The sequence below is a fragment of the Hypanus sabinus genome, chromosome 2 (assembly GCF_030144855.1).
Source record: "Hypanus sabinus isolate sHypSab1 chromosome 2, sHypSab1.hap1, whole genome shotgun sequence".
Taxonomy (NCBI): Eukaryota; Metazoa; Chordata; class Chondrichthyes; order Myliobatiformes; family Dasyatidae; genus Hypanus; species Hypanus sabinus.
In genome coordinates, this window is record NC_082707.1 from 135,894,066 (window position 1) to 135,921,542 (window position 27,477).

General features: G+C 37.5%; 1 protein-coding gene across 1 annotated transcript; it reads left to right on the forward strand.

Moving 5' to 3' along the window:
- The first annotated feature begins 311 nt into the window (after positions 1 to 311).
- Positions 312 to 27,469, forward strand: katnbl1 (katanin p80 subunit B-like 1). Its single transcript, XM_059955585.1, has 10 exons — positions 312 to 507; positions 5,418 to 5,551; positions 15,509 to 15,552; positions 18,500 to 18,779; positions 23,404 to 23,519; positions 23,738 to 23,788; positions 23,876 to 23,965; positions 24,842 to 24,946; positions 25,450 to 25,543; positions 26,824 to 27,469. Exons 2-10 carry the CDS (start codon positions 5,432 to 5,434, stop codon positions 26,854 to 26,856), a joined length of 933 nt encoding a protein of 310 aa, XP_059811568.1. The 5' UTR covers positions 312 to 507; positions 5,418 to 5,431; the 3' UTR covers positions 26,857 to 27,469.
- The last annotated feature ends 8 nt before the right edge of the window (positions 27,470 to 27,477 follow it).

The following is a 27,477-nucleotide window of genomic DNA, read 5'->3' on the forward strand; positions in this document are numbered from 1 at the left end:
GTCATCAATCAACTGTTTATACCCTTGCATTACATTTTATATTCAAGAGTTAGGACTTATTCTGGGCAATCTCTCCTCACAATTTCAGTTATGCGATGTCTCAGAATTTCAGATCTCAATTTATAGAAAATTCAGATCCTGAACAACGTAGAGTTCATTTGCCCCTGTCTATAGGGGACTAAAAGCTCATGCATTACGTGTGCGTTTCGATAATTCCCAGAAGAGATGAACTGCTGACAGAGCTGAAGATCGATCAACAGGCCGCGCCTCTGCGCATGCGTACTGCCGGCTGTCAGCCGTTTGCACCGACGGCCTTGGTCCTCCCGGCTGGAAGAGCAGAGCGATCCCGTGATGCTCTGGGTTCTTTTCAATGGCGCAGGGGTAGGTCGGCGGTGACTGACGCCCATCATTAAGGGTTGGATGAGTGAAGAACGGCGGGGTCAGAAGGACGCCTGGCTCAGTTTGTGGCAACTGGCAGACCCCGGTGAAATGCTGTAAAATGTTAGGGTGAGTGGCCTTGTTCCTTGTAGCGGGTGCCGAGCCTAAGGCCCCGCACTGACACCTCAGTTGTGGGGAATGAGCCGGTTAATTTCCATTGGAATTTCTTTGGGGAGCTGTATAAACCCTTTGTACCGGGAGAAATCCCTATTGTCAGTATAAAACGTTTTTGATACCCACGTCTGGCGTGCCTCAACTGTTTTATAAAACATCACAACGTTATTGATTTTTAAAGTTGGAGACAAATCTCAAATGATACTGAAGGACCCGCCCCTTCAACGGCGAGTCTGCATTCATTTGGATCCATTTTGTTTGCATGGGAGTGGCTGTGAGAGAATTTATGGAAAAAAATGTTGTCACAGAGAGATTGTGTGTTATCGGGTAGTTTGGTATTGCTGAGATAGAAAAAATATTCTTTACAAAGTTAATTAATCACTATATACATCGTATATATACATATACATTTCATAAAACTAAGCTGAGTATTTGAAAGTGGCTTTGCATTTGTAAATTAATAGTGAATTCAGTTTCTAAGGACTTCGGAATATGAATGAGGTTTAGGTGTCAAGGAACCGCCTCTTCTATCATTGTTATGGCATATATTACTTTTTCATTTTCATGTGTTCACGGCTTTCCAAAGGTTTAAAACCCTTTGCACAAAGGAAGCTTTGACTTCTTTTTGAAATAGCTGATCCCTTGTCTGAAACTGCCCAAATACCAGTGATAACTGCCTATACAAATCTCTCTCAGAACCTTGTCTTAATGACATACTACTTCAATTTTTCAAAATTCAATGCAGTTTATCTGCACTCATCACTGTTCATATAACAAACATCTCATCCAGAAATCTATTTAGTGAACCATTATTGCACTAATCCTGCATATTTAAACTGCACCAATTCCAATATTTGTCCTTCCATCCATACAAAGGGAGACTATAAATGCACAGTATATTCAAATTTAACAATATCTTATCACTGTTACAGAAGTTTGTATTATAAGACAACTTTAAATTTGCACACTTAATTAAAAACACCTTTAATGATAAATTCAGTAAGAATGCAGTGTAATTTCAAAAACTCCAGATAGATGAATGTTGATATTTTTCAGCATTGTGGGCGATATCCTTTGCTGGTTTAACGTATCATTAACTTGAAGTGTGTAGTGCTCTGTCACCATCTGAAAGCTGAAATATCTCCATTAAATAAATTGAGTTGAACATAATGTAAAAGTTACATTCATCCTGGAGATTTCTCTCACCTTAATTTTGTGGCTGGGGTTAGAGAGTAGAGTTCAAAAGTCATCTCCCTGTGTGTCAGTACCAGCTTGCTATGGTACCCTTTTAATTTAAGACAAGAAGTAAATGCACTTCACAGGAGCATTGTCATAATCAGAATTTGACATTATTCTGTATAAAAGTGAACTCTATAGCCCTTCAGTTATAGTGTTTCATTCAATAAGGAAGGCTGATCAAATATTTGGTTTCAATCCCGTGAAGATAAAAACACTAGGAAACAGTTATGGAAATGGGAAGTTTTGAAAAAAAGTTTGGCCCTCGAATGTAATGATTTTCTAGATCAGGGTTAGAGGAAGTGTGAATACCTCTGTGTTTAAGGCTGAAGGAGATTGCATAGATTAGGAAAGGCAAAGTTGTGATGGGTTTAGAAATCCAGAATGAGGAGCATAGTACCCGGGCATTGCTGACTGTCACTGACTGGTTCTCTGTTAAGCTGTTGCTTAGGTAGCACATTAGACAAAAACATGATTGTAAATGTTTTGTTACAACAGCCTTCTGGATGCCACTCAAGTTTACAAAGCATAGAAAGTGGAAGATTCGCTAGTTGTGTATTAGTTGTTGAGAATATAGATTCTATAAATCTGAAATAAAAAAAGAAATTTCTGGAAACACTCATCAAGTCTGCAGTCTGTAGAAAGACAGTTTTGATGAAGGGTCCTGGACCTGAAACAATAGTTTTTCTTTCTGTGGATGCATCCAGATATGCTGAATGTTTGCAACATTTTTTATTTGAGATAGTCAAGAGTAGAAGCAACTTGCTCAGTGGAGAAGAGGGAAAACAATTTAATTTTAACTCTTATCTTCAGAGGTACGTTGCTTGTGACATTTATTTCCTTTTTTCATCTCAGTTACTTGGCTTTTGATTACTGTTCAGTAATTTATAATGTGAAAAAGCAGACAATGTCACTTTATGAAATAGAAGTTTCAGGAGTAGAGCTGTCGACATGATTGCTTCTAACTGTACATAGCTTCAATAATTCTTAGTAGGGGCACCCTGCAGTATTGTTTGAGTGCTTTTAACCTCTTACTTTTTAATTTCTCCAGTCTATGCTGCAAAGTGATGGACAGTCATTCAGTTAATGTGGAATTCTCTCTTTAATTTCACATTGTCCATTTACATGTGGAATATGAATTTCATCTGAAGGCAGATCAACATTAACCATATTAGTGTTCTGCTTTTTTAAAACATTAAAGTAATTATGCATTTTATTCACTTGATTACTAAAGATGCTAGACAAAAAAGGAAGAGTAACTATATTCTAAATTTGCATTACTGATTAATATGGTAACTTGTTCAGTTTTCAAAACAAATTCAATTGGCGGCTATTCAAAAGGTCATTAAAAGTTTCAGAATTTTATGGATTCATGTTCCATTATGGAGTTCTGAAAACATTTCACACTTTGTGTAGCATCGCGGGATTACTTGTCTTGTCTGCTTAAGCATTAATGGATCAGCCATTTACCATGGCAATGAAAAAGGAAAGAAAAAGTGCTCTTTATTTTCACACTTTGCATTTTGAATATGGCCCAAAGAGCCCAACTGTAATTAAATAGTAGTTTTTGCAGGAAGCATAGAACCAAGCATAGTACAGTGAAGTTTTAATGTCCAAATATCCTGGGTTGAAGGATAAATAGTAGTGAAGGTTATGGGGTGGGGGGGGGGAGCTTTTTTAAAAAGTGGTGATATAAGATCTCTTGTATCAAAGAGCATCTTCTCGTGCTTCCTGCAGTGCTATTGTACCTGAATGAAAATTGAGTGGGATTGGAATCTTCAATTTAGGGTAAAAAATTATGCAAATTTAGCTGACTGGCTTTATTTAATACTTTTTTTTCCTTTAAAGTGACTGGAGGTACTTAGTATGACAAGCAGCATCATGAAGAGAAATGAATAGTTGTCATTTCCGGCTGAGCCCCTTCATTAAGACTGGGAAAAACAAAGGCAGAAGCCAGAATAAAAGGGTGAGGGGGTGGGTAGGAGAACAGGCTGGCTGGCAGATCCAGGTGAGAGGGAAAGATGGGCAGGTGGAGGAGGGAGGGGAAGTGTAAATGGTGTGAGAAACAGGAAGGTGATTGGTAGAAGAGTAAAGGGCAGATGAAGGTTGAATCTGATGGGAAGTAGTCCATATACAAGGCAAGAAATATTACAGTTATTAATGCTCAAAGCTAAATAGTGGATCAAATTTCATATTTTCTGAGAATGCAGATGAAAGTAATTTAGCCCATTGAGTTTTTTGTTGCTCAAATCAACCTCACTACCTAACTTGTTGTCTCACCTCATTCATCTTGGTAGTCTCCAACCTGCGGTAAGATATTGATTTCTTTAACTTCCAGTAACTACTCCTCTCTTTGTTTTCCCTTGTATCTCAGGCCTTTTCACACTTTCTCTTTGAACTTCCTCACTCTCAAGATCTTTCCATCACCCACACCTTCCATTCTCTTGTTCGCCACCTCCTTCGTTTTAGTCCATGGGCTACTGTCCTCTCCTATCAGCTTTTATCTTGTTCACTCCTTTGCTTCTTTCACCTGTCAGCTTTTTGTTTAGCTTTTATGCTCTTTTCCAGTCCTGATGAAAGGATTTGGCCCAAATATCAACTATTCATCTCCTTCCATTGATGAACTCCTCCAGCATTTTGTATGTGTTTCTCCAGATTTCTAGCATCTGCACAATATTTTGTCTTTTTCCCCTACGCTTAGCTGTTCTTGTGAATGTTAATTATTTAATTGATCTTCTAAAATTGCCATTCCATGTCTGTGTATGTAGTCATATGAGCAAGGAATTACTACAATGGAAGAATCATCAACAGCACCACCGTGGTGGTTAATCTGAGCAAAAAATATTTATATATGTAATATTTCTTGCCTCTTAATTTTCTCCAAAGAACAACATGAGGTTAATTAGGGAGAAAACCCCAGAAGATGATGCTTAATGTTTGATGTATCTGATGGCATTAAATTGAGGGACAGTTATTTGTTCTTTCAAATCCATGTTTAAGGTATGTTTTGGAACAGTTAGCATGTTTTTTCTTTAATTTGTTTTAAATATTCTGAAGTTAATGGCTAGTGAGGACTGAAGAGTGGAGCATATGAGCTTCATATCAGAATGGAGTGGAATCTGGCATTTAAAAGATGTCTGGTTGGGTATCATCAGCATCCAATTTATCCCTGAGCATATAGTCATTCATTCCATTAGAATATTGTGCCTTCTTGAATTACCTTGTTGCAAATCCCTGGCCCAATGTTCACCAACTGTACCTACAGCTAGGCAGGTGATCTTAACCCTGCTTGCTTCTGTGCTTGCTGATCTATCTTGGCTCATCTGGCTGAAGCTAATACTAGCTGCTTCCTTTCTTTTTATTTCTGTGACACTTAATGCGTCTTAAGAAGATTTGAGTTTATAAAGAGTAGGCACTTCTAATGAATAATAATATTAAGCCAAAAGGACCAACTCAATAGTTTTTTTGCCATTTGTAAGAAAGCTGAATATCCCAGGATCAAGGACCACAGAGAGAAGCAAATCAAGAATTGCATTGTTCACAAGAAGCATTCATTATTCATTGACTTTTCTGGGAATCAGCTAAAGGGATGAGTATATATTAAATATTCTCATGTGTTTCCAACCTAGGATTGCAAGTGATTATGGCATCTAGAACTCAAAATGTCAGGCAAGGTGTGTTATTTGCAGTGGAGGATGAACTTATTGAAGAGAAGCAACTTGGTAAAAGAATGCATTCTGATTGCGATGAGACTATGAAAAAGGTGAGGAAAATGCATATTTAAAAGACTGCACAATATTGCACATACTGTATTGTGAGAAAACTCATTTGATCAATGGTTATGATTTTCCTTTTTCCACTATGGTCAGTATGTACAGTACACCAAGCTTGCTTTCTCACCAATTTCTTCTGTAGCCAATGCTATGATGTAACCTACAGGTTCTTCATTCTACATTAAGAGTTTTATCATTGTTTTTCATTGGTCCTTGCTGTAACTTCCGGGTAACATGATGTCCAGATCTTCAGTTGCTTCGGATGTTGTACAGGCAATGATGGGCTCCCGGTCTATAGAGATTACAAGTGAAGACCATAAATTGCTTGTCTATGTGTACAGACTAGCAGTGTATGGTGCCTCAATCACATTTGTCATCTTTTATCACTTCGTCATTTCTGATTGAAGCATAACCTTTAACATTTTCCTTGTAACTGCTACAAAATATCTATAATGGGTGAACTTGAATGATAATATTCATGGCATTGTTTCCTTAGGGAACTGATTTAGATGCATTTTGATAAAATAGCACCAAATGCAATATGAAAAGTGAATTAGAAGTGAGGTTAAACAAATTACAGTTGGCCCTCCTTATCCGCGGGTTCTGCATGCGTGGATTCAACCAACCGTGGATCAGGAAAACCCAAAAGTTCTGTTTCCAGCACTTGTTGTTTACGCATGTACAGACTTTTTTTTTCTTGTCATTATTCCCTAAACAATATAGTATAACAACTATTTGCATGGTATTTACATTGTATTAGGTATTATAAGTAATCTAGAGATGATTTAAAGTATATGGGAGGATGTGCATCCTGGCGGATCGGGATCGATTTTAAAAAAACGGTTCTCTAAGTAGGAACAGGTACATCCGGTATTATTTAGTGTCAAGTCAAACATTTGTCTTAGTATATATTTTACCTTTCTATGCATATAAAACACTTAAGAAACATATGTATTTCAATAATTAAAGCACTGCATTGCTTAGTAATAATTGTAGCTTTCATTGAGGCAAGGCCTTTCACATGCTTCATTATTCTCACTTTATCCTTTAAAATTTTTCTAATCGTTGATGGACTGTGGCCTAACGCTTTTCCAATGACCAATGGTGTTTCACCTCTTTCTGATCGCTTTATTATTTCCATTTTATTTTCCATGGTGATCATTTTCCGTCAATGGACACTGTGGGCGGCAGGTCCCGAACTCCACCAAGTCCTAAAGTCCACTGCACTGAGACAGGTTAAATAAGGTCCAGGGCTCCACTGGGTCCTAAAGCCCACCGTACTGAGAAAGGTTAAATAAGAGACTTGAGCATCCGCGTTTTTTTTGTATCTGCGGGGGGGTCTCGGAACTAATCCCCACGGATAAGGAGGGCCAATTGTATATATTTTATATATTCAGCAGATGAAAGGAAAACCAAGTGCTTTAGTTAATGATCTCGGAATGACTCGTGATCTCGATTTTCTTTAGGCTGTAAAGTTATCAAATATTTGTATTGTTCAGGAGGATGGAAGAGAAAAAGCTGATGATTATAGATCTTTGGAACTAATTACTACAACCTGTAAACAATGAAATAATTAGACAAATCAAAAGTAAATAGATTTAAAGGATGAATCCTACTGTGCTCCTTCCAACGCATGTCAGAAGTTGGACTTTAGTAAACTGGAAAGGACCTGTACAACTGATCAAGTTGTGTATATTGAAGTTTCTAATAACATAATTTCAAAGATAAATTATGGGTGCTAAGTATGAAGTTCCAGAATGCATTGGAAGCTTCTAATTGCAAATAGTAACAAGAATGGAATTGCTGATGACTTTTTAACTTGGAGGTAGGAAATACATGTCTATGCAATCTACTGACTGAGATTAATGTTGGCCTGCAGTGATCTAAACTGGGGCTTCCCTTGCTATATTTATTACTGATGTGAAAGATGGAATTCACTGATTTGAGTGGTAGAGCAAGTAATGAAGAATGGGTCAGACATTTGGAAAGGAACATTGATACATTAATGGTTTAAAAAAATGGCTGAAGGAGTTCAATCTTAGCTTATCTAGCTCTGAGTCATTGGACTAAATGAAGATGTTGTCAGAATTGTAAAACTAAAGAACTGAAAAGAATCTGAGAAATTTACAAGTCCATAGACATCACTTAAGGCTAAGAGATAAATACAAAAATTATTAAAAGGCGAATGGATTTTTAGGTTGATCAAATGAGTTGAAGTAAGAAGAGATGAGTTAATTTAGAGGCAAACAATTTTTTGTCAAGACTATATTTAAAACTCTGGAATTCAAATCTAAACACATCACCTCTGTCCTTAAAGTGCCAACGTGTATGGCATATACATTCAGTGGTCACTTTATTGGGTATCTCCTGTACATAATAAAGTAGACAATGGGTGTATATTCGTGTTCTGCTGCTGTAGCCCATCTACTTCAAGGTTCAACACGTGCATTCAGAGATGCTCTGCTGTTTGCCACTGTTTAACGTGTGCTTATTTAAGTCACCCTCCTTCACGTTGTTTGGTCTGAAAACAACTGAGCCTCTTGACCATGTTAGCATGCTTTCTTGCATTGAGTTGCTGCCACATGACTGGCTGATTAGATACATTTGCTCGTTAATGTAAATATCTAATAAAGAGACCACTGAGTGTATTTGCCAGAATAATGCAAGAATAAAATCATGAGAGTGTCTGATAATTGTATTGTGGAGATTTATGAAGGGTTAAAATGATTTAATTCATTCATTAGAGTGGATCAAAATTGTTTCTTTTGATGCCAATTTGCAGCCCAAAAGTCAAAAACTTCAGAATTATAGCTGGAGTAATTTATGCAAAGACAATAGTAATGAAAACTTGAAACTTCCTTTCTATGCCTGTTGAAGCTAGATTATTTGAAAACTTCAAAACTCTGAATCTTCATTAGGTCACCTCGGATACTCTGAATCTTCGTTAGGTCACCTCGGATACTCGAATTACCAACACCGGCGCCCCCCCCCCCCCCCCAGGGGTGTGTCCTCTCTCCACTGCTGTTCTCCCTCTACACCAATGACTGCACCTCCTCCTACCCCTATGTGAAGCTTTTGAAGTTTGCAGATGACACCACCATCATCGGACTTATCCAGAACAGTGATGAGTCTGCATATCGACAGCAGGTGGACCAACTGGCGCTCTGGTGCAGTCGGAACAATCTGGAGCTGAACACACTCATGACAAAGGAGATGATAGTGGATTTCAGGAGACATCCCCCCCGTTATGTCCCCCCTCACAGTCCTCAGCAGCCTTGTGTCCGCCATGGAGTACTTCAGGTTCCTGGGAACCACCATCTCTCAGGACCTGAAGTGGGAGCAGAACATCAGCTCCATCCTGAAGAAGGCCCAGCAGCGGATGTACTTCCTGCGGCTCTTGAGGAAATATGGTCTGCCTCAGGAATTGCTGCTGCAGTTCTATACTGCAGTCATTGAGTCTGTCCTGTGCACCTCCATCACTGTGTGGTTTGGAGCCGCCACCAAGCAGGATAGAACCAGACTACAGTGAACAGTGAGAACTGCCGAGCGCATCATTGGAGCCTCCCTGCCCTCTATTGTGGACCTGTACTCTTCCAGGTTGAAGAAGAGGGCGGGGAACATCATAAAGGACTCCTTCCATCCTGCGCATGGAATGTTTGAACTGCTTCCGTCTGGTAGGCGCTTCAGATCCCTCCAGACTAAGACTAGTAGGCACTGGAGAAGTTTTTTCCCTACTGCGGTCACTTTGCTGAACAGTTAACTGTCGGCTAACTATTACTTGGATTGCACTACTTGTATGTATAATCTATATTTTCATTTATATTTATCATTATTATTGTTATGAGCAGAGAGACAACATCTTCCGGAAGTAAATTCCTTTTCTGTGTACAGGTACTTGGCGATTAAATTCTGATTCTGATTAATTGTTCTTGCGACCTGGAACACCTAATGACAAAATACAGTCCATTCTACTTACTGTGAGGGTTCTTCTGTGATCCTGAAATCCTCAAATACCACTGATGTTAAGCAAGCACTTTGTGTTGAATGCTACGATGGGCAGATAAGAAACGCCCTACCCCAGTGCCTTTCAAATCATTGCCAGGGACTTCAATCAGGCTTGCTGGAAGAAATCTCTGCCCAATTACCAACAAAATGTAGCACCAGGGGTCCCAATACACTTGACATTATTACTCTATAATTAAGAATGCCTCCCGTTCCATTGCTGCAATGCATTTTGGGATATCTGATCATCTGCCTGTCCTACATGCATACAGGCAGAAGCTAAAGAGCAAAGTTCCAGGGGTAAAAACGATGGAGGAGGTAGAGGAGCAGCTACAGGATTGCTTTGAGTTGGTAGACTGGGCCATGTTCAAGGATTCATTAGAGCATCTGAACAAATGTGCCATGATTGTCAAGGACTTTATAGTCAATCATGGACAAGTATGTTCCCACAAGATCATTCAGAGTCTTTCCCAACCAGAAACCTGGATGAGCTAAGAGATCTGTAATATGCTGAGGGCCTGATCAGTGGTGTTCAGGTCTGGTGACCAAATAAAATACAAGAGGTCCAGCTACAGCCTCCAGAAAGCCATCTGACATGAAAAGTGGTAATTCCTGACCAAACAAATCACAGGAGGATGGTTGTAAGCTGTAACAGGGCTGAATGCTATCACTTCCTCTAAACAGTGACATATATGAAATTTTAACTCTTATTTTTCAGATCACTTCTCCAGTTCTGATGATCATTCTTAGAAATGCAGTTCTGCTTCTTTTCTCCACAGGATGAATGCTACCCAACTTATTGAATGTTTCCAGCACTTCTCTTTTTACTTCAGATTTTACTGTCTGAATTTTTTGATTTTCAATCACTAATCCAGAACACTGGTCTACCAATCAAGAAAACAGTTCAAATCTTGCCATGGCAATCAAAAAACTACAGATGCTGGAAATCTGGATTGAAATGGAAAATGCTAGAAACACTCAGCAGGTGATGTAGCATCTGAGGAAGGAAAAATAGCTACTGTTTCAGATCTGAGACCATCAGAACTAGAAAAAAGCCAAAATAGTTTAGTTTCCAGTAAATGGGATGTTGCAAGTAGACTGGGTGGTAGTACAGGGTACTTCATCAGTCAGGGCATTGAGTATAGGGTTGTGACATTATGTTGCAGTTGTAGAAGTCATTGGTGAGGCCACACTTGAAGTACTGTACAGTTTTGGTCACCCTTTTATGAGAAAGATGTGTAATCTGGAAACACCACAGAGAGCTTTACAAGCATGTTACCAGGACTAAAGAGTTATAGGGAGAGATTGTCCAGGTTACATCTTTTTTCTTTGTAATGTGGGAAATGAGTGGTAACTGTGCAGAAATGTCTAAAATTATGAGAGACCTAGATAAGGTGGACAGTAAGTCTTTTTCCCAGGATAGGGGAGTTCAAAACTAGGGAGCATAGATTTCAGGTGAGGGGGAAAGATTTAAAAGGAACCTGAGGAGCAAATTTTTCATGCACAGGCTGGTAAGTATATGGAATGGGCTGCCATAAGTGCTTGATGCAAGTATGATAGAATAATTTAAGAAGAACTTGGATAAGTACATGGAGAGTTGTGGTTTAGAGGGATATGGGCCAGACACAGGGAATTGGGACTAACTGGGTGGGTAATGTCATTGGAATGGACCAGTTTGGCTGAAGGGGTGGTATCCATGTTATATTGCTCAGTGACTTATAGATTAGGATAGGGTGAGTTTTTGTATTGTGCAATTAGATGAGTTAATTGGATCACATCATGGTTCTTTCTGCATTGTTACTGTTTTTCCCTTGTATTAGCTCAAAGTACTGATGTGAAATAATCAGTGGAAGCCATGCAAAGCATAAGATTTTTTTTCTGTCTCTTGTATATATAGCAATTACAATTATGTACAACTAATGGCAGGGTTATGTGGCATAGCCAGCAGACAAAGGATCCTAATAGAGAAAAATAGTCAAAATCACTAATGATGACTTTTTAAAAAAAAATGAAAGGCCAGTTCTGAAACAGACAGAAACAAAGTGAATATTTAATGTTGGAAGATTTGATATTGAACCCAGAAGTTGCCCTGTGCCCAGCTAGATAATGAGGTGTTATTTTTCAGGCTAGCGTTAGGTTTCATTGTAACAGTGCAGGAGGCGATGAACAGATAGGTCAGTGTAGGGTAGGAAATGGAACAGCGAGTAAATGGAAGGTTATGGCTACTGCTGCAAATTGAAATCAAGTGTTCTGCAAAGTAATCTACATTTTATTTTCCCAATATAGAGGCATCTTGCTCTTTCTCCCTCCCTGCCGTTTCCATTGAGACTCTCAAGCTATCATTGAGTCGCCCTCTTGTAGATGCTGCCTGACCCACTGAATATTTTCACTATTTCTTGTTTTTACAAATCTTTCTATAGGTGTGGAATTTAACTGCAGTTAATAACGTGGAACTTTTTTCAAAAATAGTTATTAGTAGTAATGATCACAAAATTGATCTATTAACATAATCCTTGTCCAATGGATCTGATAATGCCAGAGAGGCCAGTGCAATCAAAGATTAGTAAGCCATTCTTTATGAAAAGTAAATAAAAACTACAGATGTAATCATCTATCCACTCCTTGTTTTTGTTTATTTTTATTCGCTCCTCTTTTAAGGTGTTTATGATGTTGCTAGATCATGAAAAACCTTGTCTTTCAATAACACCAGTTTGGGCTTAAATCCAGGCTGGTTGCTTAATTCGGTTGGTCACTACTAGCCATTAGTGTCATTTAAGGGAACAAAGCTTCCATGTCTCCTTGGTTTGGCCTTTGTTATCTGTCGGCCTACCTGATCTTAAATGCCCTTTTAAGATAGCCAAATGTTACATATTCAGGCAACAATAAATATGAGTACGTAACACAAGCAAGTCATTTGTTATATCATAACCAACTACTATGTTTGGACTGTCGCTGTTGAAAGTGAACTGTCAGCTCCTTTTGAAGGGAAACTAAGAATGCTCAGTAAATACTGTCTTCCTATCTATGGCTAGCTCCCAGGATAACGCATAGGGCACACAAAAGACAAGATCACTTTGGATAGTGACAGAATCTGTACCTTAATCTTTTTCTAAAATTTGGGTCCTTCAGTATTGACATCTCTGTACTGAAAGAACAACCTAACATAGGAAGGTTAATAACGTTTTAGCACTATTTTGCATAACTCATTTTCTTGTTATCAAGGAGCAATATCAGAATCAGTCAGGTTTAATATCACTGGCAGATATTGTGAAATATGTTGCTTTGCGGCAGATGTACATTGCAATAGCAAATTTTAAACTGTATATTTTATACATATACAGACAAAATTAAATTAGTGCAAAAAGAGAGCAAAAAATAAAAAAAGGTCGTGAGGTAATGTATATGGGTTCAATGTCCATTCAGAAATCTAATGGCAGCAGGGAAGAAGCTGTCCCTAAAACATTGTGTATATCTTCAGGCTCCTGAACCACCATGTTGATGGTAGCAATGGGAAAAAAAGGTGATGGGGATTGTTAATAATGGATATTTCTGTTACGAGATTTTCATGAGACAGTGATATTAACAGCACAGTGAGCAGAAGCAAATACTGTAAAAAAAAACACCTACAGAAGTATATAACTATGTTTACTCTCTCAGATTTTTTCAAAGGTTTAAAGTATACTTATTATCAAAGTGTGAATGCAGTATACAACCCTGAGATAAGTCTTCCCCACGGACAGCTGCGAAACAAAGAAAAGCCATCGAAAACATTCAAACAAAAACATCAATTCACTCCCCTCACGTGCAAAAAAAAATCACACAAATGGCAACCAAAAAATGAGCAAAAAAACAGAATATAAAACCCAAAATTGAAAGAGTCCAGCATATTCAGTTCAGCTCTGTTCATTATCTATAGGCTGCCCTGATTCAAAATTGCCCAAAATACCAAAAAAGGAGCGACCAGAAACACATCATAATGTGAACTGCAGATCCAATCCACAAACGTATCAATTAAATCTTGTGCAAGCCTCAGACTCTGGCACCATCTTCTGACAGCATTGAGGAAGAGAGAGTCAATTTGAACACATACCTTGCTTTGGGGGGGGGGGGGGGGGGCAGAGAGGGAGAGATGCCTTCCTCCAGTAGCAGTGAGTAAGGGGCTGGACACCTGCTCCACCTCCGCACTCGCCTTGATTATTTCAGTCTTCCTCAGCGCTTTGATAGGTGAGATTGAAGTCAATCATGGGCTTGTGCCCAATCTCCAGGCTTCTTGACCGTGGCCACACCATTTGCACGAAACCTCATGGAAAACCCTTGAAACAGCAGAGCTCCAGATAATTCAATCAGTCCAAAAGCACACCAAAATGTAGATTGCATGCTCCAACAGTGGCAGAACCACATTTGAAAGAAAAATAAGACGTAAGAAGTGAAAGTAGTAGTTTCATGATCCATCTGGAGGATGTCACCCTCGGATTGTTTGCTGGCACCATCTTTGAAATCTGAAACCCCTTGATTAACTTCCAACTTTTAAATATCCTACTGTTCCTCAAGTGTGTGGTGTTTTGAATTTTGATTGGCTTATAATTCAAAATTTCCTTGTTTGTAGGATTAAACCTATCTTCTAATAGGTTAAAACAAAGATTGTCACAACAATAGTCTGGAATCTTGTACTTTGTGATCATCAAGGACCACTTACCTACTAACCGTACTCTAACCCATTTAACTTTTCCCACTTTCTCTCAACTAAACCCCAGAATCTAATGCTGTTCCACTTACTAAGAGTAGTTTACATTGGTCAACTAAAGTGTCAACCTACATGCTTTTGGGATGTGGAAAGATACTAGAGGATCCAATAGAAACTATGTGATTGCAGTGGGGAGAGGAACAAAACTTACGTTAACTTTATTCTGCATTGTTATTTTTTTTCTTGTTCTATTTCAATGCAATGCACTGATAATATGAAATTTTCTGTATGGATGCCATGCAAAACTTTTTCACTGTTCCTGAATACATAAACCAACTTAATGTCTAAAGAATTAATATGATAGCATTCATGTGGAACATTTTGAAATAAAGTTCTATGAATTATAAGTTCAATTTAAGATATGCATGAAAATAGAACACAAGGCTACTGTGCAGTTAGCATATCTGTATTCAATACTTTAGCTGGAAACTTCATTTAAAGAACAGAGTCATTCATTCAAAGTATTCAAATATTATATGGTCTTTATTTTAAAAAGGACATGTTTGTCCAAATTTAGACCAGTTATCGACTGCTTTGAAGTAAACCAGGCTATTCATTGTACTTGGATCTTAGAATTTCAAACAAGATTCCTAGTTTTCTACATAAATTATGGTGTGTCTTTGGAAGCTGTATAGATATTCTCATATTATTTTTAATTATACAGTGGAAGCTTGGCTACCTGATACTAATCCGCCAGCCGTGCATTTTCTTGGTGTTTTGTCAGAATGTGCTGTTTAATGAAGTGCTCATATTTTACGTAATTACAAAAAATTCCCCCCCCCCCAAAGGAAAGCCAAATAAATCTTTCTACAACTTTATACGCAGTTGTCATTAAAAGTTGATTATTGATGGGAGAGCAAATCTCTGAAACACAAAGTCTAAACTTTCATTTTCATTAGTGTTCACTCAGGGGGACTTAAATTTCACAATTTTATAATTTCCAAAGTTTGTGTAATTCCCTTAAAATTCTTGAAGTGTCAGTTATTTATGGCTCTAACAGACAGCAGATCCAACTGACTTAGTAGGCTCCATTTATGAAAACCACATATTTGCAAAATTATTTTTAGTTTCCCAATTTTCCATGTCTGTCAGGTTGTTTATTTTGAAATGTAACACATTTAAAACATAAGGATAGAAAAGTAACCAAGGAAGCTACTTACTCAAATCTGTAAATTCATAAGGTCTTTTTTTTTTCTGTCAGGTTAAACTTTCGGAATGTAAAGAAACGACTCCTAAGATTCTTCGGTAAGAATACCTAACTTTTGCTTGATGACCCTGATCTTCAGCTACAATGTAACCACCTGTAAATTTAATTAAAAGGACAACATATTTTGACTGAATTTAGCTTCATACATGATTTTCAGCTGTATCACTAATACATAGAAATATGCAATATTGTATACTAAAGTACAATATTAGTTGGACTGATTTCACTAAAGTTCATTGGATATAAGAAAGTAGATCCATATTTTGGTGCCAAGACTCATTTTGGCTAGCACACAGCTTCCAGAGCTAAACAAGTACTAAAAAGTAGCTTGGTAATCTGGAGAAACAAGTTGGAATTGGTTTGTCAGATGACGAACTCCTGAGGGGTTGGGGGGCGGGGGGGGGGGGGGGTCAAGAGCAGCAATGAAGGAATTGACAGCTGGGAAGAGGTCTTGTTGTACAGGAAAACTCTTACTCCTCATCTCTTTAGGCATTTACAAAATCTTCAAATTCCCCTTTATAGCATGCAGTGGAAGCTACCATATCCTTCCACCCTTTCAAACCCCCCCTCTCCAAGTAAATTGCATTAAGGTAACTTTCAATATTTAACCTGCTGCTGAATTTGCAAACAGCAGAAAAAGAGATAGATAGTGAAGTCTCTTCAAATCTCTCAATTGTCTCTGGAGCTTCTTTGGGTACTCTGATGGAATAAGCAGGTTTTAAGGTGTACCTTTTATCTCAGTACAGAAACTACTTGCTCTACTGTGAAATAAGGCATGAAGGTATTGAAGTGAAAGCCATACACACATGAAAAGTTGTTAAGGGGAATGTAATCGCAAAGAATTCCTTGTCATTGCTGTTAAGAGTACAGCATGATAACTGTAGCATTTTCTCTTAGACACCCACAACATTGCAATGTCATTTATGAAACCAAGTTTGAAATCCAAAATGAAAATCAACAAAAGCACATGCTGGAAATCTGAAATGAAAACAAAATGCTGGGAAAACTCAACAAGTCAAACAACATTTATGGAAAAAGAAACAATCAATGTTTCTGGCCTGCAACTCTTTAATGATGTGAATTTGAATTCTTCACATGTCACCTCTGCCTTGTCTATAGACACGTGTCCTTATGCCAAATGGTAGACCTTTTCTCCCCACTGCAGAATTCTCAATCAGCTGAACACCTCTCACCTCTGCCTTGTACTTCCTCGATCTGGCCAAGAAAATGTTGCAAGCCTTAATTTTACCACTCCACCCACTCATTCTGATTATCTCCCTAGGATTTGAAGAATTAGGTACACTGAGAACCAACCCCAATTATTATCAGGTCATTATCAAAACTGACGAATGGCACTATTGTAGTCTTTTGACCCCTAATTGCAGCAGCCAATTTTCAGCTCTCACACACTGTCCTACCTCCTTCTAGTTCAAGACAACACCATTGGATATCAGGTCACTATAGCCAGAGCCTGCTCACTCCTGCTTTTGATCACTAAGCTTATTTCTTCCTAATTTGACTCCATTCTTTCTCTTCTGTGTTTTCTCATTTATTCCTGCTTTCATCCATTACACTTTGGATGTCCTCTGCCACCTCAACAGTTTCCAATTCCCTGGTCCTAACTGGTTCACCTTCACCAGGGATGTACACTCACTACACTTCTGTTCCACATCTAAGGGGTCTGAGGGCCTTCTGCTTTTTCCTTGAATAGAGGCTTAACCAGTTCCCATCCATCAAAATATATTATTTGCTTGACTGAACTAATAAGAGCATCAAAGGTTACAGGGAGAAAGCAGAAGAATGGGGTTGAGAGGGAAAATATATCAGCTGTGATCAAATGGCAGACAGTCTTGATGGGCTGAATGGTCTAATTCTGCTCCAGTGTCTGTGGGTATGAAATTCTCCTCACGTGTAACTTAACTCCACTCTTTTTTTTTTTCTAATCTTAAGATGTAGCTGGGCACTCACCTGGATTCAAGCTATACCTGTCATTTTGCTGATCAAATGGAATAGTCTATGTTTCAGTCCTACCTTTTGGAACTCATCCCCCAAACTCTTCTCAACTGAATTGCTGCTGTTTGGTGCACTTAAGAACTCAAATGTCCTTACAGCCAGCTTCCATCTGCTCTTCTCCGTACATGGTCCATCTCAGACTCTTCCTTAGCGTCCCAGAACCAAAAACAAGTTTCTTTCTATAAATGCTGAATGACCCCATGAGTTTTTCCAGTAGTTCTTTGTTTTATTTAAAATATGAAATGTCCCAATACATTATTTTTCCACTTGATTAAAAATTACCATCTGCTTTTACTCAGCCTCTCAACTGGAAATGTACTTGGATGATGGTGAGAAATATATAAAAAATACACAATAAACATTTAAATACCAACATTGTCCTTAGGACGCCATAATAGAAATAAACCAAATGAACCATTAATACCACTGTGTGGCGACCCATTTCCTGGCACATCCGAACCGGCTCACAATTAGCCAGCTTTCCGGCTAAGGGAGATAGCCTACGGGGGTTTGCGAGCACAGAGCTTTGGAGCCTCTGCGCCACGGGGGGCAGGTTGAGGGAGGCTTAAAAGTGAGGCTGAGGATTTTGAATGAAGTTTTTTCCTTCAACTGCAGTTACCGACTCCGTGTCGTAATTTTAGCGCTGCATGTAGCACACCACTACAACTGTATAGTTTGATTCATCTGATTTAGAACTTGATGGAAAAATCAATGATTTGAATTGATACATTTCCAAATAGAGAAACTCCCGTGCACCTGAAGTGCTTCTGCAATGACCAGTAAAGTACCACCATAAGACTATGTGGCTGTGTTCCATCCCAATGAAATGGGAGAGAAGATTTTTGTTATTTTTGTAGTTCTAAATAGAGAAGGGCCACAATAGAAATACTTTCACTTCATGTGTTTTATTGAATATCATTTCCTGGAATTTATAAACTGTAATCCTGAGCGTTGCTGGGTTTGTCTCCACAGATCATCTACTGAAGAAGCCGAGGAAACCTTACCTAAAACAGTCAAAGCAGTGTGCTCTAAAAAGAAAACTAGACATCGAGTCCAAAGAAACGTGGACATCAAAAAGCAGCGACCAAGCTTTTGGAGCTGTGACATGGCAAATAAAGAAAATGAAGTTTTATGTTCAGGAACTGTACCTAAAGTATGTAATGACAATCGCAACTCACAGCTGAACTCTGGTGAATTTCCTGCTTCACAGACTGACGGTACTTCTGTGACATATGCTGATTATTTTGCACAGGTAGGATATCTATTTCTGTTATCACATTACAAAGTTTTTAATTTATGCCTCTTTCTGGAATTGAGCAAGTGTTTTGAGTGGAGAGCCCTTTTATTAAAGGTAAAGCAGATGGGTACAACATTCCATCAGTTGTGAAATGGGTTACAATCACAGAATATTTGAACAATGCAGCTTTGGAGATTTGTCATCAGTCTAAGCCTGTCCAAAATCGTTTGTTTTTGTTCGGTTCTGTTTCCCACTTTTCTGGAAACCCATATAAATGTTTCCTCTTTGGGTACACTTATCCAATTTTTTTTTACAGAATTATTGCTGAATCTACTTTCACTATCTTTTAAGCAATCCATTGTGTATAAAGAGAAATAAAGCGTCCTCATCTTAATTCCCCCCCCCCCCCCCCCCACATTCCTCTTGTGGTTTTCTGAGTCATTTGTCTATCTTCTGGTTACTGACCGTTCTGCCACTAGAAGTGGATTTGCTTTAACAAGTTAAGCTTACTTTGACTTCAACTAAGTCTGCATTAAATGGAACAGGACAATGGATAAGCAAGCAATGGGCCAAAAGCAAGCAAATGGACTAGCTCCATTAGACAACTTTGTCAGCATGAACGATTTGGGCCAAAGAATCTGCTTTTCATCCTGTAAAGCCCTAGGACTTTAATAGGCATTTTCTTCCTTACTTTTGCCCCACTCAAATAAAGTTCCTATTCCAGGTCCGTTCTAGTGTAGCCCTACTGCACCCCCTCTAAATTCTTGACATCCTTTCTGATGTGTGCCCTGCTTTTAGGAAAATTATTGCTACCTTGGCCTTTTCAATGATTTATAAAGGTTTGGTATAAACCTTTGTTTATAAAGTTAATAGTACAGCTTAGTTTTAGTTTTATAGGTTTCTCATCAGTTATGAAGTGAACTATTCTGATTCCTTCTGCACTGGTATGTGGTCAAACACCACTGGAGACCCACAACAGTGAATGTTATAATCCGTACTGTCCAGTGAAGAATGGCTGGCTAATTTACATAGCGAATATAAATTAAATTGTGGTAAGTGATTACACAATGATATCAGTGCTCAGGGCCTTAGCCTTTCACAGTTTACATAAATGGATGTTGCTAGACAAAAATCTATCAACTGGAATATAATATAGGAAAATTAGAAATTGTTATGGCAGGAAAAAATTAGAAGTATGTTGATTGGTGGGGTTGTTAATGGTAATGGGGCTGAAAAACTCGGCCACAATTGTATGGTGAGGCACACTCAATAGGCCAAATGGCATAATTCTGCTACTTTATCATAGTCTTATGGTCTTGAATTATATAAATGTTATGAGCTTCTGTAATTTTGAGATGCAGATGGATCTGGGTGTCCAATTTTCACAACACTCTATAAGTAAGCAACTAATAAGGGAAGTTAACAATATCATTGTATTTTCCTAGTCAAAATAATTACGCATGATTGAAATTATACTGCAGAAATATAGGGTGTTATTGGGACTACATCTGGAATTCCTTATTTTAGGCAGGATGCACTGGAAGCCATTCTGGGAAGGTTGATTTGATTGATAGCTGGAATAGGTGAGTTATCTTACAAGGAAAGGTTGAACAGGCAAATTTTCTATTCAGTGCAGTTTAGTAAAACAAGTTGTGATTTGATTGAAACACAAGATCATGCAGCTTTTGAAAATATGCATAGAGCATTTTTCCTGTTGGAGAAGTTAGGAGTAAGGATCACTAGTTAAAAATGAGGGTCCACTCCGTTATGATGAAGGTGAAGCAGGTATTTTAATCCCTGTTTAAGAATATTTGGAACTCCATTCCTCAAAGGATGGTGTAAGGAGAGACTTTGAATACTTTGAATGCAGAGTGGAATAGATTCTTGATGAGAACCAAACTGAAATATTTCCATGGGTTTGATGGGAATGCAGAATTAAACGTTGCAGTCAAATCATCTATTCTCTTTTTGAGTAGTGGAGCTGGCTTGAGGGACTAAGTGGCATACTCACATACAGGGTTTACTATGTGTACATCATCTTTATTATAATGAACTTGAAATGGATAATCTTGTCCAACACAGTTCATATTGAGACATGACTAGGTTTTGGTATAGATGTTTGAGAACTTGCTTTAAAATAAAGCACCTTTTAATGAATACTTAAGCCATTTAAGATGGTAAATGACAAATTTTGTCCTGACCAGCAAAACGTGACCTATAGTGGAATTATCTTTCTAATATCTGTAGGAAATTTCTGCTTGCCCAATACTGACTAGGTAATGAAACAGTATTGAAGAAGTTGGAGAAAGATAGTAGTGAAGGAGAACTACATGTTATTGGTATTGGCAAGAATGCTGAGGTAATGATTGCAACCAATCTTGGTCTGTTCCTGTCATTATCCACACAGTTATTTCTGAACTCTGACCACTGGTGATGATCATTTATTCATTCTTGCTCAAAACTAACACCACACAGAACATTGCGCTAATCAAACTGTAGTCTTCTGTTCAGGTGAGCTACCTTGAAATCAACTAGTGTTCAGACCTAGCTGTTTCTTGTTTATGTCACATTATGCATTGCATTTACAGAGCAAATCTTCAGAAGCTGCAAATCTGGGTTTCAAACTATTTCAGCATATATTAAGTTATTTCCTGATTCCCATTTGCATTCAAGGAAATAGCAAGTAACACTTTTGCTATCATCGAATTTCAGCTGTCAATAACAACTTCATTTAATTTACTTAACTGGTGTTTCTTCTAATTGCCTTCGGAGCATGATGAAATGACAAGACAATTCTGCAATTAGCTTTGTGTTTTTTGACTGGCTTCACCTACATGTAACGTCAGCATTATTTACTTTACTGCCTTTGGGCTTAATACTTCCTAGAAACCATCCATTAAGTTGTTATAAATGCTATTTCTAAATCTGTGTGGTATGGTCTGTTGTGGTTGAATATGATAGTATGGAGAATATTCCAAAGTTATTCCATGTACCACATGTAAACTTGAGTTTTTTGTTAATCCCTATTCAATATGCATTACATAAGTAACTATTTTAAATCTGAGCCAATTAATAGAAGAAGTTATTGGATGGTTCAAAGTAAAGAACAAAACATACATTGCATAAGTAGTATTTAGTTATTTACTGTTCCTTATTAAATTAGTAAACATTAATCCATTGAAAAAGTAAAATGGTCTTAGAAATATTCTCAAGCATTCCTCTAATTTCAACCTGTATTCAGGTTTTTAAAAGATGAAACAGAGACAAGGATGAAGAAACAACAGTATTAACTTTAAGCAAATTTAGCTGTCATGGTACAAATGGGTGAAATTCAACCTTCATTAATCTGTGAAATTGACAGTTTGGGATTTTATCCTAATCTTGGACTGTAGTTTTCAGTGGAACAGTGAGAAATCATTTTGAATTGATATGGATATAAATTATTTACAAACCATACACTCAAAGTGCTAGAGGAACACAGTAGGCCTGGCAGCATCTATGGAAAAAAGTAAACAATCAACGTTTCGGGCAAAACCAAATTTTAAAATAATTCATTATTTTTAAAGGTTTGTGATACTTATTTGTTTTCAAGCATTTATTTTAATCTTTAGGCTCTGAATTGTTAATTAAAATTGTTTTTGATTTGCTATCTGTGTGAATAATTCAGCCTGATTGGCTAGTGGAAGTCAACAGGAATTATCCTTTATCTAATACCATATAACCATTTAACAATTACAGCACAGAAACAGGCCATCTTGGCCCTCCTAGTCCGTGGCGAACGCTTACTCTCACCTAATCCCACTGACCCACGCTCAGCCCATAACCCTCCATTCCTTTCCTGTCCATATACCTATCCAATTTTGCTTTAGTGACAATTTTGAACCTGTCTCTACCACTTCTACTAGAAGCTCATTCCACATAGCTACCACTCTTTGAGTAAAGAAATTCCCCTTCATGTTACCCTTAAACTTTTGCCCCCTAAGTCTCAACTCAGTCCTCTTGTTTGAATCTCCCCTACTGTCAATGGAAAAAGCCTATCCACATCAACTCAATCTATCCCCCTCATAATTTTAAATACCTCTATCAAGTCCCCCCTCAACCTTCTACATTCCAAAGAATAAAGACCTAACTTGTTCAATCTTTCCCTGTTACTTTGGTGCTGAAACCCAGGTAGCATTCTAGTAAATCTTCTCTGTACTCTCTCTATTTTGTTGACATCTTTCTTATAATTCGGTGACCAGAACTGTACACAATACTCCAAATTCGGCCTTCCCAATGCCTTGTACAATTTTAACATTACATCCCAACTCCTATACTCAATGCTCTGATTTATAAAGGCTAACATACCAAAAGCTTTCTTCACCACCCTACCCACATGAGATTCCACCTTCAGGGAACTATGCACCATTATTCCTAGGTTCTACAACAGATTGAATACCCTTCAATCAATTTCTAGAAAGTTCTTGGACAAGTCAAATTTTTCACCACAGCAATTGCTAAATCTTTGTGAGGGGGCTTTCTTCAAGATCGATGTAAATTGTCGTTACTTTTCCACAGGACATAGATTCTGGAGCAAAAATGCACAAGTTAACGTTTTTCTGTCAAATCGTCAATCTTGCTGTTTGATTCTCTATTGCAGATTTCCAAGGATCATGCTACTATGACACAAGTGCTATTTGGTAGAAACCTAAGACTTAGTGTCGCTCTGACTTTCTGGCAAAAAAGTGCAAGTGAGCTAGTAGCTTATTTGGTCAGGTAATTGTCATTCACCATGTTTTATTCATCTTTCACATTGGGTTCTGTTTCCTCTCCAATACAAATGTATAATAACACATGAAATCTTCATTGTTATGCCTGAATGCAGTATACAATTAGCATATTAGAACTGTAAGAAATAGTGTACCTTTTATATTGATATTATTTTAGTGTTTCAATCGTTTTTGTATTTGACATTGAATCTTTGTTATCTGTAGAATACGGGACACTGCCGTTGTTGCAGATTGTCTGCCTGTACTTACAAAGAGGTAATATTTCACATACTATCATTAATTTTTACCATCAAGTTGCTTGTGGTTTAGTCAAGTAATTTTTAATCTTGTTTTTGGTTATAGTTTGGAAGAAGAGAAAGAAAGCATCTCCATAGGTTGTTGTGTTGATCTATTACCGTTGGTGCAAGAATTATTAAGAAGCAGGTTTGAAGAGTAAGTATATCTAAAATTGTAGAAAACAGCTTTTATGTTGTGCCTCTGAGTTTGGGATTGAAAAACCAAGGAGGAGAATTCACTTTGCTTGTAAAGATAGTTTGCAAAGCTGACCGTGATTTAGTGGGCAATATTTTTCAATACCCAAATGGAAGGGTTTTTGGAAAGAAATTAGATCTGACAATTCTGTTTACTCATCAGTAATTAAATTGTAACCATTTTATTTTTAATTGTAACTCTTTACAAATTTAAGTTGCTTATTTCAAGAAATCCAGACTGGATCACTTGCCTCTATTCATGAAATGTACATGAACCTAATATGGTGTACACAGCAGCTGCATGATATCTTTTGGGCTGGTGTTAGTACCAGGATCTGCTCTTGAATGCGTTATGGCAACTTCAGTCAGTTTCTATCTAGTTAAATAGTGCACCAGAAATTTCATGGGTTGGACCAAGTTCAGACTAATGTCTGTAGGGGTAATGAGTTCAAAAATCAATAGAAATTCCACACTATTGAGGAGTTGGGTAGTGAGGTAAGCTTTACTTTGTGGGGCTCGTTCAGTAGGTGGTAGTTTGCATTGCAGGGTTTATAACTATGTTTGTACCTGAACCACATCAGCACAACGCGTGCTCTTGCCATGGGAAATGAATAATATAACACCCACAGGATATCAAATCAAATGATCACAGAAGCAAACTTCATCTAATTTGCACGTATTGGACTAATGTAAAGCTCAGACTCAGCTTACTTTTGATTATCATCACAACGCACAAATTTTATGAGAAAGGTCTTTGTTGTTTCATGATCTGTTAAAATGTGTAATAGTAAATATCTTTGCTAATATATTTCAAACAATAAATCAAAATGTTTTGCAGATACTTGATCGTTGGTTTGAACTGGCTATGGGCTGTCCTTAAGCGATGGTGGCCAGAGCTATCCGCAAATGCAAAAAATAGTGATGCAACCAATGTAGAAGACCAGTAAGCAAAAACTTTTGCCTTTTTAAATAAACATAGAAACATTCCTTTAAATATCCTCTGCCAATCAAACCCAAAAAAATCCTTTCTTTGTAGAAAATGTCTTTCTGTCAGATTTTAAAGAAAACATGCTTGTAGATTTTACTAAGTTCCTATTGAAATGCAGGTAGCAATCACCAGTGCATAAAACTTTTGCAGACGCTCAGTTAGCTACTGTTGTCATTGAGTTTATATTGTACTGAATTTATTCCACAGTAGCAAAAACTTGAAAGGAAGTTATTGTATTAATTGTTGATCATTTATGGCTGGCCTCTGTGGAGAATTCATCTGTGGCTCTTCAGCCTCATTCTTTATAGTTGTATGATGCCTATTAGAATATATTATTTAAAGGCTTCTCCCCAGATTGGTATATTAAGTACTACTTAAGTGTAATTTTTCTTCTAAAAATATTCATTGGCTATGTTAACCAGAGAAATTTGAAATTTAAAATTAAATATTTCTTCCAGAAACATTGTGATTATGAAAGATCAGTTACGACAGCTACGAGAACAGGGCTATCATTTATCTTCATTTCCAGGATATACTGGAAAAGTAGCTAAGGTAAGAACTGTTTGCTAATGGTATCTTTGCTTTATTCAGTTTTAACTACTGGTCATTGGTGAGGCAGTGCCCTTAAGCACATCACAAACCTTTTCTGAGATTTTGAATTTGCAGTTATTTAGAGAGTGCTCTCTATATTTTTGGAACATGTGAACAGGGCAAGATGAAACTGTAGCCAATCAAATTGAAGAATCTGCTCTGAGATGGACAGAATGTAAATCGAGTAAATTGAAGCAGGAATAATAAATTGGGTTTAACTCCAGGTAGAGAAAGAAAGATAAAGTTGTGAAACAGCACTTACAGTTTAGAAATGAATCAAAAAGGTTTTAAAATTATTTAACTTTGACGTAATTAGTCTTGTGTGCACATAAAATTAAGTATTCCAAAGTAGAAAAATTGGCACTGATCTTCCACTGACCATTGGACTTTTCAAGTTAGTTGCTCAATTGCTCTTGGAACCTGCACCCACTGTTGTGGCATCTGAAGTAAGACAGACTGCAGCATATCGTTAAGGCACTGCATTTAACACACCAAATCTGTAGAAATCCTGCCCTAAGGATTGCTCTAACTAATAAAGTCCCACCCACATTCACAAGCATTCAAAGATCCTCAAAAGCTACTTAATATTTGAATTAAAAAAATCTGACTTGCCAATTATTGTGTTAGGCAATCTTTAGAAATGTACATTCTCCTGCTGATTTTCACTTTCACTGCAGAAAGCAGTTAGCCTAGGACTGGTAATCAGTTGAGCAAAAGTTCAGAACTTGTTCAGGAGTCCTAAACTTTATGCCCAGAACTGTCACATTTTGTAGTAGCAATAACTTGGCTTCAAGGTGTCAATTTATTTATAGCATAGGTTTTTCTAACATTTTTGATAGTTAAGTATTGCTGTTTTATCTTGTGTAATTGATTTGTTCATTATTTCTGTTCCTTTGCATGTCAGTTTTCAATTCAACATGATTTGTACCAGACAGGTACATCATTTAGAATTTATCTTGAAACGTATCTCAAGATGGGTAAACCTGTTTTTATCTAAGTTACCATTATTGCAAATTGACAAAATAATATATTTTGCAGTTCCACCTATAGCATCTGGAATACATATGTAAATTGCCAATTGTGAAAGTACTAACTATGTCACCTTAGTAAGACAGTAATGCACAGCTATCTCACATCCATTTAGTTTTAACTATACTTAAGTCAGATTTGTTTCCAAAATGAGCTTCCAAGGCTCATGCAAGGAAAAATTTAATGATTTGAAAATGTTTTTGTTTCTGCAGAGTGTGGGAACATACCTGGAGCAGTTATACTAAGTATATGCAGCATCCAGGGGACTTTATTTTCCAAGACTATCAGCAGTAGCATCTGCTTTACGACTTCACATAAATCATCTTGTTTGTTGAAATGTTTGGGAGACCAGCACTGCAGGGAGTAATCAACAGTAGCTCGGCACTACATTCATTGCTGAGAATGTTCTAAAAACCACTATTGAACCATGTGAGGCTACTTCATATTGAAGTGGTTTATTAGCCAAGCAGCATTTAACTCGACTCCATGAGCTGACAAAGTGACACTATTCTACTTTCCAGATTTATACGGCCTAACTTGGACAGGAGATCTGTGTTCTTCAATATTGTCACACCAGTGCCAATCAGCTGCCACTGAAATGCTGCTTCAGTGCACTTGGACACTATGAATGTATTTTCTGTATATTTGATTCAACTTTGTAAAGTTTGCAAATGACAGTAGAGCAGTAAGTTATCATTTCAGTGAAGTTCCATAGTTGAGCATGCAGTTGTTTACTAATCATGTCAGCAAGGTGACCTTAACAAAATGTGCATAGTACTGTATTCTTTTAATTGTACCATTAAAATAGACATTTCATGTGAGTTTGCACTTAAATAAATGTTCTGACTTTACATAGTATTCATTCA